The following is a 19,561-nucleotide window of genomic DNA, read 5'->3' as shown; positions in this document are numbered from 1 at the left end:
CTTTATAAAGAATTTGTAAAATATTCACATATTTAAAATACATAAAAAACAAGCTGCATTTCAGTGTTTTTTTTATTTATTTATTTAGAAGCTTTTATTTTACATATTCTACAGGTTTTGGATAAATTCTGCATTTATTGACAAAGAAAACCTGCACATGTGACTTTTTTGGCTTTTTAACCCAGGTTTGAATGTAACAGCACTTCCTCAGATCCAGACATGGTCATGAAGATTATTTTATCCAAAAAAAAAAAAAAAATAATAATAATAATTGTTTTTTAAACTTCCTCACGTCAGTTTTCATGGAAATGTTGAGCTCCTATCAGTCGTCGTTCTGCAGCGTCCAGCTTTAAAATGACACTTGAGTATAAAAGACTCATCGAGTGATTCTTTACAGAAATAAACAAAAAAAAATTGCAGCAAAATCTGTGTCCAAAAGTTTGTAGACACCTCACTCAGTGAGTCAATGCCGCTACATTTAATATGCACTTGTTGTAAACTTTTCTCTAAAGAAAATATAAAATGAAAAGAGATGCTCTAGAGCAGCTGCACACGAGTCAACAAGCCTAGGGGACCATGCCCAACACCAAGCATGGGCTAGAGGGATATAAAGACCCCCAGCACTGGACTGGAGCAGTGAAAATTTGTTCTCTGGAGCGACGGGGCTGTAGTCGGGGTGTAGAACCAAACCGGCCGACATCCGCATCTGACCTCATTAATGCTCTCATGAATGCTGATAGCCATCAGATTCTCACAGAAAATTTTCCAGCATCCAAGAGGAGTAACACCCATAGCTGGATGAGCAGGTGTCCACAAACTTTTGGCTGTAGTGTATATCAATAAAACATAACCCAACCCAGGGCCTGCTTATGAGAAGTCTATGATTAGTGTTCGGATTAGTGCACACTATAAAGCATTTCTGGTGCCCTAACAACTGTCGCTAAGTTAAAACACTTGTGGGCAGAGCCAGGATGTTAATTGCAGTTGGATTGTCAGTGTCATTCATGCATTCATTCATTATCTGTAACCGCTTATCCAGTTCAGGTGGGTCCAGAGCCTACCTGGAATCACTGGGCGCAAGGTAGAAATACACCCTGGTCCTTAACAGGACAACACACTTTTACACACTCACACACCTACAGACACTTGAGTCGCCAATCCACCTACCAACACGTTTTTGGACCGTCGGAAGAAACCGGAGCTGTCAGTGTCATAATACTCTCAATTTATTCTTTAAACCTGATTACAGCTTATTTATTTTAGTGTGTTCAGGTTAATATCAGGATTGGGCTCCCCCTGATGCCCCCCATTTTCCCCCTTCTATGATTCAGTAAACAAGAAAGTTTAAAAGGGTTTGAAAGAGTTAATCCACAGGGCAGCTCTATAAACACATCCACAGTGAGAGAAAGGAATTCCATTTAAATGTGTAGTGAACTAGATCTGCACGATATATCGTTTATAAATCAATATTGATATATTTGATTTGCAATACTGACATTTAAGGAATCAGGTGTTGGTATCCTCCTGACACAGACCCTTCACACCTCTATAATTATAATTTGAGTGAGTAAGTGTTCAGCTACTGAACCAGACTACGGATGAGGGTGTTTTCACTCCACTCTTCTCAACCAATACAAACGAGAAGAGCAGCAGTGTCCATTTCATTGGTCAAATCCTTAACACCACAGAGGCCCCATCTGCTGCCTGTGAACACACACGTGAATAGTAACATAGCCCCTTGGGGGAATAATATTCTCATAACACAGCATGAGAAACCTTAACCTAATTTGGTTTTTGAAAACTTTTTGATAAATTATTCTTTTAAATATTATTTTATTAAAAATTGCATGTCGCAATACTGATATAGTGTCAATATCGTGCAGCTCATGTTCCATCAGTGACAGGTTTTCTCCACATCGCTGCAGGAAAACAAAATTAAAGCAAAGCAAATTCCGCACCACAGTGAATCCTTGTACAAAATGAGGTGAACATGTCTGGGGAAATACAGCCGGGCGACTGCGACTGTAAAGAGGCTTTGTGCCCGAAACAAAATAAACTTTGAGGATCATTAGTTTTCAGAGGATCATAATGGACATAGGGGAAAGACATGGAATTGATTTCTACCCTCCAGACTGGAAAGGAGCAGAGTAGCTAACAAAGGGCATGGTGTGTACATCAGAAACCCACAGCTTTCTTCTGATGGACTGATTATCCAGGTTTTGTTCAAGTTCGTCTGGAAAGCTCTCAGCCGTTTTCGCAACGCTGTCCTTATGTCTTCTTTGAAATGGCTTAGTTTCCAGTGCACTGCATCGCAAATTAGAAGTCTGTTTCTCATTTTTACATAATCTCTGTTCTGAAAGGGAATTTAATGTTTTGTTTTTTGGATGAGAATTGTACAGACATGAGCTGCTCTGATGGAGATGGATGGTTCTTGATTGTATTTTTTAAAATAGGAATTTCTGGGGAACATTTTTCCAGCTGAGACGAGTCAGAAAGACTGAGTTCATCTTGCATTTGTGAAAATAACTGGATTGTTTTCACCCTTTTTGACTCTGAATCCATTTTCACTCGAGCAGACTCTGCCTTAAACAGACAGAAATCATTGTCAGGTGTTTCCTGGTTGAAATCCTGCAGAAATGTCCATCAAATATTATACGTATCCATCAGCTGGGTATTTTTGGGGCTCTTTAACAGTGTTTCTTTAGTAATCAAACGTCAACTCCATAAATAAAGAGTACATGCGCTTCACATTCCTCCCAGAATGGGTGAAAGCGGTCCATATCCAGGTCCAAATCTGATGTTTGCATTTTGAAAAGCTACAGCAATTCAGCTTTGGAGCATTTTACCTCAGTAACAAATAAAAAAACAACATACAAACAGAAAAAGAAACACAAGGTCCGTGTTCTCCACACTTGGGAAATAAAGCATCTGGTGATTTGTAAAGCTAAAAAAGGTGAGACTGAAGCTCAGGAGTTTATTTGTCGTCTCCGATCCCACAGCTGCTCCTGAACCTGAGGGAAATCCTCACAGAAAGAAATCCCTGTTGTTTCATTCTTTCACCCTGGGGCCTTCTCTGGACCGTCAGAACTGTCTTCTATAGGGCTGCATGATATATCCACTGCAATATCTGTCTCAGAAATACTGGCATCTTCAGTGTATGAAATAAAATCCTTAGTAAATTTCTTATTAAAACTCTTTAGGAGGTCACTGCTGGTGGTGGAATGTGAATAAAATGCTGGGAGTGTTTTGGAGACATTTAGGTGTCTGTTTACATTCACCACCACTGGAGATGACTCTAATGGTGCTTTTCCATTGCATGGTACCTACTTGGCTTGGCTTACCACGGCTCAACATGCCATTCGGTCCCTGGTCACTTTTCTATTGGCACAACTCCCCCTCCTGAAATGTATCCAGTGTTGTCGCAAAAAAACTCCCTCTAAGGGGAACAGCAGGCTTTGGAAACTACAACAAAGGCTGCGGTAAAGTTAAGAGTTGTTCACTCATCGTATATTGGCATGTTATTGTTTGGAACAACACAGCTCCGTCATCAGTTCAGACAGATCAGTAGAGTTTGTTTTTTCTTGTTGCAGCGTCCAGCTCTTGCTGGATTATTTCGTCAGCCACCGATCCAATGAGCATTTGAACCCCTACAAAAAGCCATGGCGTACAGTCTGATAAAAACATGATCTCTGCTGTAGGTGGAGATTTTAAAGATGGAGAGTTTGTGCTGGACATCTGCAATGTGTGGCATAGATTGACAACCTTCTGTGGACATTCAGCGCTCTGTAAGGTTTCCATGCCGCGGTATAGTCCTTACTTGGCTCGCTTAGGAACCATAAGAGTGTAGGGACTAAAAAAAGAACCCAATTCCAGGAACCAGATTTGCAGCGTAGGTACCATGCAGTGGAAAAGTGCCTTAAGTCTCTAGAAATGCCAAACACTCTCCATCATTTTGATTTCAGCTCACACACAGTACTATGGTGGAATCTGGAAATACTCCTGAAATCTCCATCCCATTCACAGATTCGGTCATGTCTGGGGCTCCAGGATGAAGCTCTGTGTGTGTTTTGATGAAGGTGTACTCCAACAAACGTAAATGACAAAACAAAGCAGGTAATATATTTAATGTGTGTGGTTAATGATTCATCACGCCACCCCCACCCCTTTTTTTTTTTATTATTTTTTTTAAATAGTCATTTATGGATACAAACCCCACCCTGCAGTCCTGTCTATATCATGCAGCCCTAGGTTTCCTCTCTGGCCAAGACCCTTGACTGTGCCGACCACTTTGAGCCCTGAAAGCCGTTGTGTGCTACAGTGAAGCTTTGGAAAAGATGGAGAAGTAATTTCTGCTCCAGTTTCTGACTCAGCATGACCTCGGGTTTGCCACAGTGAAGAGGAACAGAACAGTGAAGGAGGAGAACACTGTTCCACCTGGCACAGGAGGAGGAGATGATGTGCATAGGTGCAAAATCTGGAGGAAAAACACTGCTGCTCGGTTTTAATTCTCCCAGCACAGCTTTCAGGCTCTTAGAAGTGCAAATGAGAGCGAGAGAAGAGCAGTGGAGGGATGTGGGGGGTGGTAAAAGCAGAGTTCCAGTTAGAGGGATGAAGGGGAGAGACAAGAAGTAAAAGACAAGCAGCAGATGGATGAAATACAGAAGAAGAGAGTGTAAAAAACAGCAGCAAAAGGAGGGATGAAGTAGAGAGCAGAGAAGAGCAGCAGATGGAGGGATTAAGTACAGGGAGAGAGAGTAAAAGAAGAGCAGCAGATGTAGGGATGGAGGAGACATTCTTCTCTAGCTGATGATCTCGAGGATATAGAAGATGAGCTCCATGACGACGGGCCCCTCGCTAAGCTGACAGGTTCCACTGTGGATCACTGGGATCAGGGCACTGTCCAAATCACTCAGGTACTGCGGAAGGAGCGGCTGACCATTACTGCCCACCAGGTAGCCCACCTAAAATCAACAAAAACAAAAACTATTCGCCCTATTACAGTTTTCAGTAACGGCATTTGACAGCTGTTCTTGTCCAGTTCAGGTATGAAAGCAAGCCCTGGTCAGTCCTGACCTGATCTGAGTCCAGTGTCACTCTGAGGCCGAGCTTGGCCATGCCGTCCTCTTTCAGCAGTTTGAGGTGAGGACAGAGTGCTGTGCAGAAAGCCCTCGCCACATTCTCTGTCAGACGACTGTGATCCGCAGGGTCGCTCAGCCCACTCGATTGGTCATCACTCTGCAGGAAGAACACCTGCACACAACAAAAATGGCTGTGACCGAAATGGCTCCCTCATGCCTCAGTAGTTTGCTATGGAGTGAGGCACTATTAGATGGTGCTTTTCCACGACATGGGATCAGCTCGACTCATCTTGATTTTAGCTGGTTGCTTTTCCACTAGCACACCTCCTTGAAAAATGGAGCCGGTGAGGTTGTGAAACCCTGTCTAACGAGAGCTTTGTAAACCACAACAACGACAGCGGTAAAGTAAAGCACTGCTTATTCGTTGTGTATTTGTTTTTTGTTTTGATTTTTTAAACAGTTCTGCACCCCAGTGCTCACAGATCAGATTTCCTTGTTGCACGTTCGGCTTTAGCTGGAGATTTTCATCGGCCACTGACCCAAGAAGCATTTGAACTTCTTCAAAACGCCTTTGGGTAGTGATACGAGCTGCCATTGTGAGTCAGATTTTAAAAAAAATGTGAAAGCTGCTGTAACCTATATATATTTATAAACAGCGAGTTTTTGCTGGGGCTCTGCTTTCCGTGGTTACTGACAGGTCTTGCTGGTCAATCAGCGCACTGCAAGATTAAGTATCTAAAGTTGAATCGAGTAGGTTCCATGCTGTGAAAAAGCACCATTAGTTCACTAAGTAGACGAGAAACAAGTTAATTCTGATATTTCCATTGTCTGTTGCTTAGTAACAATAAAAACATGCAGTGAATTCTGGTCCACATTCAGCTCATGTAGTTCACTATAAATTACGACTGCATTGTGAATCAGACTTTAGGATTCAGACACTGGTGAGGCATTCAATAGTGCCCTAAAACATGAGCAGGGAGCCATTTCCATTAAATCAGACTTACAGCAGCAAAGGCTCAGGGACCAGCAGAAACACGACAAAAATGAAGCAATTCTTGGTATTTAAAGAAGCAAAGCAAATCACACATTTCCACCATTGCCTCTGTCCACACAGCCACTAATGGAGCGCAGAGCATGTGTTTTAATTTATTTTATGTGATTTAAACGTATTCACATAACGGCTCCAAAACAGAGAGACCAAAGAAAACCAGAGAACAGAACAAAGCAAGCAGCTAAAATATTTGTGATGTTCACTCTTATGCAAACAAACACGCAGTAAACATAGTGGGCAAAACTGAGCTCAGCCACCATCATTGAGGAAACGTCCATTAGTTTTATGATAACTCATTGGTTAAGGTACACAGATATCTGATTTTTCATAGCTGTGAGTTGGACTTAAACATTGTTTGCTACTGTTAACTTATAGAATGACACTGCTCTGCATCTGTAGAAGACTCAAAAAGAGAGAGTTACCTCCGTCCAGCGGATCACTTTCCCATTCGCTTTGTACTCTGAGCCATGGAAGATTTTAACGCTTGTGATGGACTCCATGGATTTTCCATCAATGGGGCTGATCACTCTGGAAACACAGATATAAAAAGTTAGAATCTCAACAGTACACACTTTATAAACTTTATATATATATAAATCTGAGCTGCTACCAACATGTAAACTATTCTATGAATACATTTTATTATCAGAAGAGTAAACACATATTTACAACAGCTAGAATTTAAACGGTAAACAGCAGGAATCCTGGGAAAATTGGTTCTTGGTGTTATATACAAGAGATTCAGTAAAAATTCTCTCAGTAAAATTCATGAAGGGCTTCTGTGCGTTAGAGGGTTTATAAACTAAAACAAATATTTAGTGTATTATAACAATACAAAAAAAAAAAAAATACACAACAACAATGGAAGCTATAATATTGGGACAGATTAGGGATTAAAGATTACTATTGGAATCACAGTTTGAGTCTGATTTTCAAATCCAAGCAGCTGCAGTTTAATTTCTAGCCTGTGTTATCCAGACATGTGTCTTTACTGATTTTAAACGGGAGTCGTTTAGCTTCTTATACGGAGTTAGACCAATTGGAGGCAGGTGGGTACTGTGCTGTGGACATGGCCACAACCCACAAACTGACAGACCACCTGCTGCTCTGCACTCAGTGCTCAGAATTACAACCAGATGTCTTGTAATTGGTCTTGTAATAAACACAGGTCTGCCCTTTCATTTATAGAAAATAATTTAAATCCTAAACAGCAGTTAGATATTTTCCCCAAAGCGGTCAGCCCTAGGGCTAATATCACAGATGTGTCCGGTGCTGAATGTGCTGGTGTTTTACCCCTTGTTGAAGTTTAAGTCGTCCTCTATCCACTGGATGTGGACGTGCTCCTGATTCTCCTCTTGATCCGCTTTTCCACAAACAATCCTGAAGTCCTTCATCTCTCTGAGAGCCTGCCGCAAAGACTCCATCGTTTCTGCCGTGATCTGCACCATCACGCCGTCTGAGACACATCAACAGCACATCAGCTGCATGAAACATATTCTCAATGAAGTACAACATACAAAATATGTTTGAACTGTAAATAAGATTAAAGTATCACTAGGTTAGATTAGGTATTATTGCTCCTGGGCACAGTCTACAGTTGCAGAGTGGAATTCACTTTTACAGCATTGTCCTATTGTGCTCAGTGGAGCATAAGAATGATTTTGAAGCTGTAATTGTGTGGTAAAAATAATATCTATAGTTGTTTTAACATGTTCTACAGGACACAAGCGGCTTATAAATATATGGCATTCCTCTGCAAAGTGCAGCATGCTGTTTCTATTTACTATATTTGTCAAATACAACGTTTGGGAAGGCCACATTTAACATGCCGTCTGAACATAGGTGGCCTAAATTAATTAATACAATTACACTGTATTCAGTGGTTAGTTTATAAAAAGCAGCAATCCTCTATAGCTCTCTCTAAAACTATTTCTGTACACCAGTATAATAATAAATAAATATAACTCATCCTGAGCCCTGGGTAAAAGGAGTTAATAGGACATGATGCTTAGTTTAGCGAATATTCCAGAGGGAAATGATGACCTATATTCTCTCGTTATGTTTCAACACTACCTTCAACGATACTGGTCTTGGCTAAGTATCCAGACGAGGTCTTCAGAGCACCGCTGAACACAAAGAACGAGGCTCCTGTAACTGGAAAATGAAAATAAACAAAGCTTAACAAGCTAATCACAACAAAGCCTGATGATTTCCTTGAACAATGTGTTTTATTTGTGAAAACTTTCTTTCCATTTCCATTTTTATCATGTATCACAGCCTCAATATAAGGCAACGTGATATAGTCCAGTGGTTCCCAAAGTAGGGGGTGTACCCGATATAGCAAATTAAAACAGATGTAATGTAAATTAATACAAGTCTCTTCTAATAATTCCACTATAAAAGTAATAATTAACAATATTTCAATAATAATATATTTTGTTCAGTTTTCTTTGAATTACAATGTTTAAAATAAATTCTAGTGGAGGTTGGAAGCAAAAGATGTGTAGGGGTGTGTAAGAGTTCAGGGTAGGACTCAAATGTATTTTCACCTACACTGGGGGTGGACTGCAGAAAAAAGTTTAGGAACCACTGATATAGTGAGTTACTGACCAATCCATTAGTCTAAACATAACACTCACTGCTCCTGTAGAAATACAACAGTGGATTCCAAAGTTTTCTTTCATTGTTTTTTTTTTTTTTAATAATAGATTTGACGGTGCCACAAAAAGCTTAAGGACCCCTGCTCTAAAGCCTCCAGGCTGGTGTCCCACCTTTCCGAGGCTGGTGGTGAATGCTGATAGCCTGTGTTTGGTAGTTTCCATCATCGTTCTGCACACAGACGAGGTGAGAGTCGGCTCTCTCGTTGAAACATGCTCCCATTGCTAACACATGTTCATTGGACTTGTTCATAGCCTTCATCAGCTGAAATGAATAAACACACACACAAATATTTTTAATCAAGAGTTAATGAATTTTAAGGCCACATTTAAAAATAAATAAATAAATAAATCCCCTGTTCAGTACATGTCCACATTAAAGATGAACCCACACACTGTGAAACAAGATCACCCAAGTCAGTTTTCTGTGTGCCGCCCAACTGAAAACATGTCTGAAAACATGGCATAAAATGATTTTGCACAGCTTCTTGCGTCAAGTGGAGAGATTTTAGAGAGGACCCACCCCCTGTCTTAATCTGTCCAATCACAGTGCTGGCCTTGAGTCTACGTGAGAGCCCAAAGACGAGGTCAAATGCAACAAAACAAACATCGAGTGCAGAGAAATAAGGGCACATTAAAAATAGAGAAAACAAGGATAGAGAAGAAAGAGAACCTGAGAAAAAACGGCTAAAACCAGAGCTGTTGCTCCTCACTGCTGTGCACTCGGAACGGGTTGAACAGTGAGGGGCTCGTTATAGTTTAAAAGGAACGTTACACCTTATATCAAATTTCCTCTGAAATATCTTATGAGATATGAATTGAGTGAATAAGGTGTACCAAGTGGCCATGGCTATGGACATGTGAAAATGACCAGAAAGTTTGTGTTTACCTCATTATAGCGATTGCTAGGAATTTTAATGCAGGTTTTCCTCACTTCCATATCCACCACCAGCCCTCGGACCACTGGCAGCGTATACTGATAATTCCGAAAATCCTATGAGGACAAGTGCACACACACATTACACACATTATATATATATATATATATATATATATATATATATATATATATAAATAAAATGCTCTTATATACAGGTTTTATGAGATACAGATCTAAAGTCTTCAAATCCAAGTTTATGCAGTGAAATGCTTTGATAAATACTCCTTCAATGAAACAGACATATGATAGAGTCTATAAAACAAACAATAAAATATATACAGAGTACAAATCAGATATATTAAAAAGAAAAAAAAAGTAATTTTTTGAGATAAATATAAATATATAAATTGCTTTACCGCCAGTAGGTTAATGATAGTGTGTCCAGTTTCTCCAAACAGAGGCTTTCTGAATCGGACACTGAACAGAGGACAGGGGTAAACTGCAAATACAACAACACAGTTTAAATTTACATATGAATAACATTCAAAGGATCAGTAAAAAAAGGTAGGAGACAATGAGCAAGTACATAAAGAAAAGTTCAAGATGGGAAAAAAAAGAAAGAGGAAAAAAGGAATGAGTAAATGAATTAAAGTATGCTTCAGATTCTCCATAAGAGGGAGCTATCAGCACTCAAAGATCTGAGGAAAGAATGGAACTTTAAGTGCTGTTTATCTGATGAGGAGTTTGGTGACACCATTGGAACAAATTTAACCACATAACTTAAGCCAGAATTCAAGCTAAACCAAGAGAAAGAGCAACAGGACATTCCTACTGAACTACTCATATCCAATTATGAGTAAATAAAATTATCTGGTTGAATCTGAAATCGTGCTTTGTAGGATTCTCCCCCAGGTCTTGTATGTTTGTTATTTGCACAAGGCTATATGTCTCGGTTTTGTGTTTATGTACATCTGTGTGTTTCACAGGGTCTCCCAATATAAATCCAACAGCAAATGCAGTGAAAAAACACTCGAGTAAAAGTAGTCCATGCTAGAAAACCTCATTCTGTCCAACAAACAGAGCAGCAGGACCATGATAGAGCCTTGGACTGTGTCATCGCAGCAGAGCTTTAATTTCACAGTTTAGGGAGCGCAGCAGGGGGCACTTTGTTAATATATTCAGCTCTTCACATGCTCTGGGATTAGCTCCAGCTTAGAGAAGAGCATCTGAGAACAAGTGAAGAGGAAGAAGAGGAGGAGGAGGAGGAGGGGAAGGTGGCAGTGAAATCTCAGAAAATAGAGCATTAAAAATGTCTCCGCTTCTATTTTATTATTATCTAAAGTCAATTGCAGTTTGTTATTAAGTGTACAAATAGGTTTTAAAGTATTTTTGTGTAGCGTATAATTGTAATTCAAATTTTAAACATATAAAAATGGTCATTTTATGTCGCTTTTATGACAGTTTTGAATCATTTTATTCAAACAAAAATAAAATAAAAATTGGGGAAAGTAGCGAAAACGGCAAGAGAAGAATTCATTAGTCGCCGCATTTCTTATGAGATCCGTGAGTGCTGCAAAAGCATGTGATGCGATTTGTTCTGTTCTTGGGGGTAATATTGTATCCAAAAGTATGTGTGAATTTTGGTATAGATGATTTAAAGATAATGATTTTGAGGTTTGCCATCAAGAACCTAGCATATTAATACTTTAATAATATTTTTTACTTTAATAAACTCACAATTGACATTTTTAATACTATGCACCAGTTACCATAAAATGACAAAAGAGCAGAAGACTGTTAGAATTTATCATCGTTTTTTTTTCACTTAATTTCAGGGTCAGGGTGGCAACAGTGTAACCCAAGAAGCCCAGGCATCTCTGTCCTCCACAACTTCCACCAGCTCCTCCTGGGGGATCCCCAGACGTTCCCAGGCCAGCCAGGAGATATAATCCCTCCAGCGTCTACCCAAGGACCTCCATCCAGTTGGACATGCATGGTATACCTACAGTGGGAGGTGTCCAGAAGGCTTAGACACCTGAACCACCTCAACTGGCTCCTCTCAACGTGAAGGAGCAGTGACTCGACTCCTTGCTCCTCCCTAATCACTGCACTCCTCACCCGATCACAGAGAGGAAAATCATTTCGGCTGCTTATATCCACAATCTCGTTCTTTCAGAGCTCATGACAATAGGTAAGAATGTGTACATAGACTGACTGGTAAATTTAGATCTTTGCTTTTAAAAAATTATTTACACACCCAATTATCAAAACAAGACTCACATCTGTACTCAGCTCCAAGGCGCAGCAGCAGCCGCAGGGGGAAGACTTTGGCCCAGGGCGTCTCCCACTTCTGCAGCAGGACCCCGAAAAGGTACGGGGCGTTGGGCAGAGGAAGGTCCTGCAGAGACTGGAATGTGGGGCTGATGTAGAGAAATCCTCCGTGCTCTTTACTCCCCAGAAAACTCTGAGTGAAGAACGAGTGACCCAGGTGACTCAACACGTTCCCTACAGAGAGAGAGAGAGAGAGAGAGAGAGATTATTAACACACAGATGCTGCTCTATTTACTGTATGGGGAGGGTACTTTGTTTTTTTTATTTTTAATTAATTTTTCTTCCATTTACAATCATGTTAATCTATTATTGTTTCAAAAATATATACTGCACCAGAACATGCTGCACTCTTTATAAAGACTATAATATTTAACTACTCACGGGAAACATACTTTGGTCAAAATCCCACAGTAAGGTTCTCCCCGCATTTGAAAAGCCCTGTTCATCATGGCTGCTTTCAGCGCCTGTTCTTTTAAATGATAATGAGCCGCTCACTGTTCACCACGAACCGAGTACACATCAGTGAGGAGCGAGGAACAGAAGATCTGTGGGTTTTTTTTTATTTTTTTTTTTTGCCATTTTCACTCAGTTCTCTTTTTTCTCTGTTATCATTTTCTCCAATTTTACTGATTGCTTTTATTTCTCCATGCTTGTTGTGTGTGTTCACCACCACTGTCCTTTAACTCCAGCCTTTGATCCTACTAAACACACACCACCACAGCTCTGAAAACACACTGATATCACTATGACCAGTTCGGGTAGACCCAGTTTCACAGTTCTGGTTCTAAACAAGTGGCCGAGCCATTTTTAAAGCTGTTGCAAAACACTCCACACGCTTCTGAACACATCTGACATGGTCTGCACTCTCCACTGTGGTTTACAGGTGTTTTACCTGTGAGAGCCTCTTGATAGAGCTGCACAAAGTGTGTGAAGATGTCTTTGGGGACGCTCTTCTCATCTGGGAGACACTGCAGCAAGACCACCAGCTCGGCCTGTCCCACCGCATGCATGCCCTTAGTCGCCACATACCAGCACTTTCTGTTCACATCTGTTAATTTAAAAGAGAGAGACAAAGAATAGAGGAGTTAAAAACAGCAGATGCTTAAAGCTGAGAGTGTTTTAAAGATTGTAGATGTGGTGTAAGTAGCAGCATTTTGATTTAAAGGAGTTTTTGAAGCATAAGTTGGCACAGAATATATGGTAATTTATATCAAATCATTTCCAATAAAATTATCTTTAAAAAAAAAAAATAATAATAATAATAATATATATAAAATAATAATATATTTAATATTATTATATTATATTTTAAAATAATAATAATAATATATATATATATATATATATATATATATATATATATTTTTTTTTTTTTTTTTTTTTTTTTTCCACTCTAAAACAAAATATTTGTATTTCAATGCAGTTTATGTCCTAAATTAAACCCATTAAAAGTTTTAACATAAGAACTATTCACAATTAATTAACTTTAACGCAGATGAAGAAACATGTTATAATACTTTGTTTTTGTTTTATTTTTTAACCCCAAAATAAATTAATCTCTAGTCTGTGCCCAAAAAAAAATTAAGACACATGGCTTTTTGCATCTGTTCATCATTGTAGATGATGTTAGCGTATTATTCACTACAAAAATCAACAAAACACACCTGGGCTGTAAAATGTAAATTTGGAGTTATGCCCCTACTTTGAACTAATAGAACCCAAAATCAACAGCAGCTCCAAAATGTTGCTTATCCCAACATTTCTGCTGAAACTTCTCCTATTATCCCCAAATTATCAATTGTCTGCAAAGCCCAGAATCTAACAGTGTGCCTCTAGCCTTGGGAGAGTGGGGGCAACCCACCAGCTCTTTTCTAAATGAGGCTAATGCAACACCCCTGAACAGTTTAACACACAGGAGGAGAAAACGCACCGCTCACATCTGAGAGAGACTGTTGAGGGGGAGGGCCATCCTACCCACCCAGAGAGTGAAGCCAACTATGCTCTGATCTCCGATCCAGGCCTCACTGATCTCTGAAATTTGGGCCAATGTTTAGACCAAACGGATTTTAAAATTTTTAAAGGCGTGTGCTTCAAAAAATACGATAAATGTTCCCACTACTTTGAATGAATGAATGAATGTCAGGTTTTCAACTTAAACCTGTTTGCGCAACAAAGCGATGAAGATCCAGAGAGAAATTAGAAAGAGAGGCACTCACAGTTGACCAGTTTGACCATCGCCAGCAGGTTAGCGTTCAGCACAAAGACCAGGGGGTCTGGACCCCCCTCCTCCAACTGCTGCAGCAACAGGATCTCTGATGGTCTCTCCTCCACTGCATAATCTACACATACAAAACACACTGCTTTTAACACCATCCCGCACTATCATCTCTCCTTGAGCCAAAGAGATCAGGAACTTTAGCATGGAGACACTCCTGAGAAAGTGAGATTGATATTTAAGCACAAACACAATGATAAATGACACAGATACAGGTATAGGCTGATCAGCCAAAACATTAAAATGACATCCTTGTGTCCACATGAACTGTCCATTTGATAAGCTCCTGCATATTTTTTTTTTAGCCACTTTCATCCAAATGACACTGACGTGGTGGCGTGTTAGTGTGTGTTGTGCTGGTACGACTGGATCAGACTCAGCAGATGCTGCTTGAGTTTTTAAACCCCTCAGTGTCACTGCTAGACTGTAAATAGTCCAGTGTCCTGTGCAGCAACAGATGGGCTACAGTCTCTGACTTTACATCTAGGTGGACACATGGTTTAAAAACTCCAGCAGCCCTGCTGTGTCTGATCCGCTAATACAGTACAACACAGAACTACTTAGAAACTGCACTACAAAGTGATCTTTTGAGCTGATAAAATAGACAAACCTTTACGGCTGGTCAGTTTTCCAAATTCAAAGGAATTTTCACTACAAATTAAATACAAAATTTAATTTGAAGGATGCTTTGGAAAGTGTGTGCTGATGTGGTTATCTGGCATATTTTATGCAAACATCTGATCATTCTGTTCATAAATATAAAAAAAACTGGAGAAGCACTGTGAGAAATACAGCATTTATTTCTTTAGGGTGAAACAAATAAATAAAATATTTCAAACCAAAACACAACACTACTTTCAAGTATAATTTAAGGTGGTTTCCCCCTCAACTTCTCGAAGGCTTTAAATAACTCAAGCGTGTGGAAAGAATGTAACTAAAATTATCTGCAATTTTAATATTAACTACTGCCCCCCACTTTTACTTCGAGATCGCAGACTGGTGTGTAGATAAACTCTCAGACAAATGTGCAGACAAATACATGTTACAATGAGTGAGAGTTTAGACGTGATTTCAAAAACTTGAGTGATATTATCGCTGTTCAACAGCTATCCTTTACATTGTGAGAAAATGGACTAACGGAAATACTCCAAAATCCTTTTACATTGACTTCCAGAAAAATTTAAGAAGGTTTTACCTTCTCCTGAAAAGTTACTTTTTTGGACATGCTTTTCTTTAGACAGCGATGATACAACAGTTTGTGACAGTGATATGGTCCTACTGCCCACCCCTCAGCACATTTACGCATACGAACGCCCAGACGAATGCAGATGAACGCAGACACACGCAGGCATGCATAAACCAGAGTGAAGAAGCTGAATGGTGAGGATGAGCAAGCACCTGAGATGTGGCCTCCCGTACCTCCTTTGACGCCAGTGGAGATGAGAATGGGAGGAAGACCGTCCTCAGGGATCAGGCTGACTGAGCAGCCAACGGGGCTGCCCACTGGACCCGCAGGGGCATGGGCTGCCTACAGGGGGCAAGAGGGGCAAAAATCAGTTATGGAAACAGACCTGAAATCTTTGCACAATCTAAAGTACAACTGTTCTGAAATGTGGCATTTTACTGAAATGGACTGTGCTGTGAGTTATTTTTCTTGGCAAACATATCCTACTGTTAATGCACTTTAATCACTGTTATTTTTAATGCAGTACTGATTTACCACACCACAGTGACACTGCACAAAAACAAACACTTCCTAGACGTCCCAGCAATGCTATGCTGCTTATCATAAGTATGGCGAGAGGTTTTCTGTCATTTAAAACAGTCAGAATACTTGCACAACATGCTGTGTCACCCAAGTTAAAGCAAGACTAGGTAAGATTTGGTATTTATGCTCCTGGGCTCCCCCTAGAGTTGCAGAGTGTAATACATATTTACAGCACTGTCCCAAAATGAAGGGGGAGGGGGAAGTATATGTTACATAGTGGAGTTTCTGATTTCCGTATAAAGTGGGCCATGATTGCTGACGCCTGGTTTTACACAGTCACTCGGGCTAACAAACAAGTGAGTCTGAACAAAGTCCTGAGTGTCCATATCACTATTTTGCATCTGTAAATTTCACTTCAGCAGAGTGATTTATGTCAAGAGTTTTCTTGGTCCCTGTTAGAAATGACTCGCACACCCTCAACAGAGGTAATTAAAACAAAGGGAACGCCATTCCTAACTGGCCGGTCTGTGCTACTTTATAAATGAATTTATTCATGTCTTGGAGATATTCTGCTCCAATAAACATGAGTCAGGTTGAGAAATATTTCTGAACCTTTGACAGTAATAAATCAATCCTGATGAAGCAGATTGTGTTGCCCTTATGTCTATAACTAACTAAATGCATGTATTTTAAAACATTATTTATTACTGTTCTTCACACCAGAGGAACACACTTTGAAAATAATAATTAAAAAAAAAGACCAATTGTGAATCCCAGCTGTGTACCAATGTTTTTATTTATTTATTTATTTATTTTTTTTTTTTTTAATACGTGGTCTAGGTCAGTTTAACCCCACCTCGTGTGTGCTGGCAGCTGTAGATTTGTTGGAGAACTGGGACACAGTGAGAGGCTGTGACTGGCTGGAGTTTGGAGCTGGTGCTTTGGAGTCCGCAGTCTCTCCGTTTGGTAAAATACCGTCTGCAAACCAGACCCTTCTCTGCTCACGAGAAAGAGAACCTGCAGACAAACACAGACCATGAACAATGACACTGCCACCAGCCTTAGAAATGTAGCACAGACAGAAAAATACAGCACACACAAAGACTACAACAAAAACATGATACATCTATCCCTTCAAAATAAAGTAAAATAAAACAGATATCAGGTCAAAAACACAAAATGAGTGAGTACCAGACTAGAGGTATAGTTTTTGTTCTGTCTAGGATGTTCTGCTCTAGTTTCAGGTTGGGGGAAGAGCCCCTGCTTAGCTTCAACTATTCTCTGCTCCGTTTTCTCAGCTCTATCAGTTATTTCTGTAGCATATAGCTTTTGGTTAAATCCTCTTCTGAAAGAGTTTCTTCTTTAATAGTGCCATAGCTTTGCTCACCTGAGTGAATCCTCATTATCTCATTAATAATATTAGCATGACTAGATTCCTTGCTCCCTTGCTAGCACTGACTGAAACCAGTGTCTTCATTCGCATTGGGTGATTTATTAACCCTCGATATCTGCTGTAGATATTTGTCATTTACTCAAATATCTAATATTTGTCATTATTATGTCATTTTGTTTCCCCTGCCCAATCTACAACAAACATTTCTACTGTGATACTCAGTAGTTACTTAGGGCAGGGGTTGAGACAGACCAAGGATTTTAGGATATTATTACTTTAGGATATTATTCACTAAAGTGGTTGTAAACCAGAGGGCTCCAAGTAGTGAGTGCTTTACCTTCGTTTCCAGGCTGTTTGAGGACTCCAACAGGCACCATGACTGTGGGAGGAGGAGAGCTCAGGGCCCCAGAAGCCTGGGCCTGCTGCAGCGGGGGGATAGTGGAGCAGTACTCCGCTGGGTTGTTGGGGTTCGGACTCTGATTAGAGGCAGCAGCTAAACTCTCCCATGACTGAGCTGAGGAGAAGAATACAGCACCAGGAAAGTTACACCGGAGAGTATAACAAAGAATTATTTCACCCAAAATAAATAAATAAATAAATAAATTAATTAAATAAATCAATGTGTTCAAAAAAACTAAATCATTTTTTTACTTTTATATAGTCCTCCAAATCTCCTAAACAGAGACAAAGGAGAAGCTTTTAAGCCAAAAGCTATGGGCTTTACTGTAAAATAATTTTTTTGAAAGGTTACTGTGGCTTTCACTTTGGAGTTTATTTGGAGTCTTTCCACAGTTAAAGACACAAGACCCTAGTTTCAAACAAATGGAAATCTCCCATTCTCCCAAGTCTCCATTACAAAGAGAAACAGTCTGTCCTGTAAGGACTCTGTCCCTCCTCATAAGAGCAAGAGTTAAAAAAAAAAAAAATGAAAAAAAATAAATAAAAATAAATAAAATATATATATAATAATAAATATATATATAAGTAGGCTAAGCAGGGAGAAACCCACCCCAATTCATCCCCCATAAAAACAGAGGGGCAATCCCACAACATCTCCACTCCCCACTGAGTCACTAACAGCCATTTACAAAATCCTGTGAAATCACTCACCATTCAGAGCGTGGTGACAGGTCACACACACCCGGGCCTCTTTCCTGTCCATGTACATCAGCCTGGACTTCAGACTACAACACGCAGCACAGAACACCTGCACACACACACAGATCATAAAACCAGTATCCAACAAGTCATCCCAAATCTCTTCTAAAACTAATGATCAGGAGCAATCATCAGTTTCTACTCCTCTATGAAGGCTTTAGACTAGATGTGAAACATTGCTGTGAGGATTTGATGGCCACTACAAGAATATCACTGAGGTACTAATGCCAGATAATTAGTTCTACATCCCAGAGTCATTGAATGAAGCGCCATCACTCCAGAAAACACAGTTCTCCAAAGCTAAGAGGGTTGATGGGTGGCATTGGAAATGGTGACATTAGGCTCATCTGGATCAACTGATCCAGAGCATCCCATTCAATACTGTTCTACAGGGATTACATGCAGTGGGGCCACATTCATGAAATCTTTGTAAAAAAAACAAGCAAACTGCACGTAATATATGAAGAAATTGACATTCCCAAAAATTTTCCACCAGATTCATGAAAGCTGCGTAAACACCAGATTTGTTTTAGTAGAACACTAGTAAACAGGGAATTTTCAAAAATGGGAAATTTACCATGGGAATTAACGGGAATAAAACAGGAATATTCAAAGCTAAAGGTGAGAAACTTACATAAAGTTGCAAATAAAAATACTGAAGCATCATCTTGGCTAAAATATTTAAACACAGTAGCAACACAGTTGAATAGCAAAGCTGCTCCTCAATCCCGTGCACATGGCACACAGAAAGGCTATTGAGACAACACCAACTGCATTGTTCATTTCTCCATCACATGTACAGCATATGTGCTGATTTCTAGAAACCTGACACTCATATTTGGATCCAAGTACTACCTTTATTGACAGTAATAGCATTTAAATATTTAAACAAGTATTAAATCAAGGCGTAATCTCACAGATGCTTGCTATCTGGTAAATCAGACTAGTAGGCTAGCAACAGGTCAGTTTACTTGGTTTCTGTAACCAAGAATTAATACTATGCATCAACTGTTACCTATTATTAACCCAC

General features: G+C 39.7%; 1 protein-coding gene across 3 annotated transcripts in view; it reads right to left on the bottom strand.

Annotated features, from left to right (window-relative positions):
- Positions 1-92: 92 nt before the first annotated feature.
- LOC136678144 (zinc finger FYVE domain-containing protein 9-like) overlaps positions 93-19,561 on the bottom strand; it is a 35,803-nt gene continuing 16,334 nt past the window's right edge. For 2 of the 3 annotated variants that reach the window (XM_066656031.1, XM_066656032.1), the window contains exons 5-19: positions 18,484-18,580; positions 17,711-17,887; positions 16,837-16,997; positions 15,671-15,800; positions 14,214-14,336; positions 12,890-13,045; positions 11,947-12,171; positions 10,083-10,165; positions 9,676-9,780; positions 8,901-9,051; positions 8,203-8,283; positions 7,423-7,585; positions 6,552-6,657; positions 5,074-5,250; positions 93-4,961 (exon numbers count right to left, since the gene is read on the bottom strand). In XM_066656031.1, the coding sequence (XP_066512128.1) occupies positions 4,800-4,961; positions 5,074-5,250; positions 6,552-6,657; positions 7,423-7,585; positions 8,203-8,283; positions 8,901-9,051; positions 9,676-9,780; positions 10,083-10,165; positions 11,947-12,171; positions 12,890-13,045; positions 14,214-14,336; positions 15,671-15,800; positions 16,837-16,997; positions 17,711-17,887; positions 18,484-18,580 (2,097 nt within the window). In that variant the 3' untranslated portion in view covers positions 93-4,799. The remainder of the gene's footprint in view (positions 4,962-5,073; positions 5,251-6,551; positions 6,658-7,422; positions 7,586-8,202; positions 8,284-8,900; positions 9,052-9,675; positions 9,781-10,082; positions 10,166-11,946; positions 12,172-12,889; positions 13,046-14,213; positions 14,337-15,670; positions 15,801-16,836; positions 16,998-17,710; positions 17,888-18,483; positions 18,581-19,561) is intronic. The other variant, XM_066656033.1, reaches the window with a different exon arrangement.

This window comes from Hoplias malabaricus, chromosome Y (assembly GCF_029633855.1).
Source record: "Hoplias malabaricus isolate fHopMal1 chromosome Y, fHopMal1.hap1, whole genome shotgun sequence".
NCBI classification, from domain to species: domain Eukaryota; kingdom Metazoa; phylum Chordata; class Actinopteri; order Characiformes; family Erythrinidae; genus Hoplias; species Hoplias malabaricus.
Note: the sequence above shows the minus strand (reverse complement) of the source record. Positions and strands in the feature narration are given on the sequence as shown.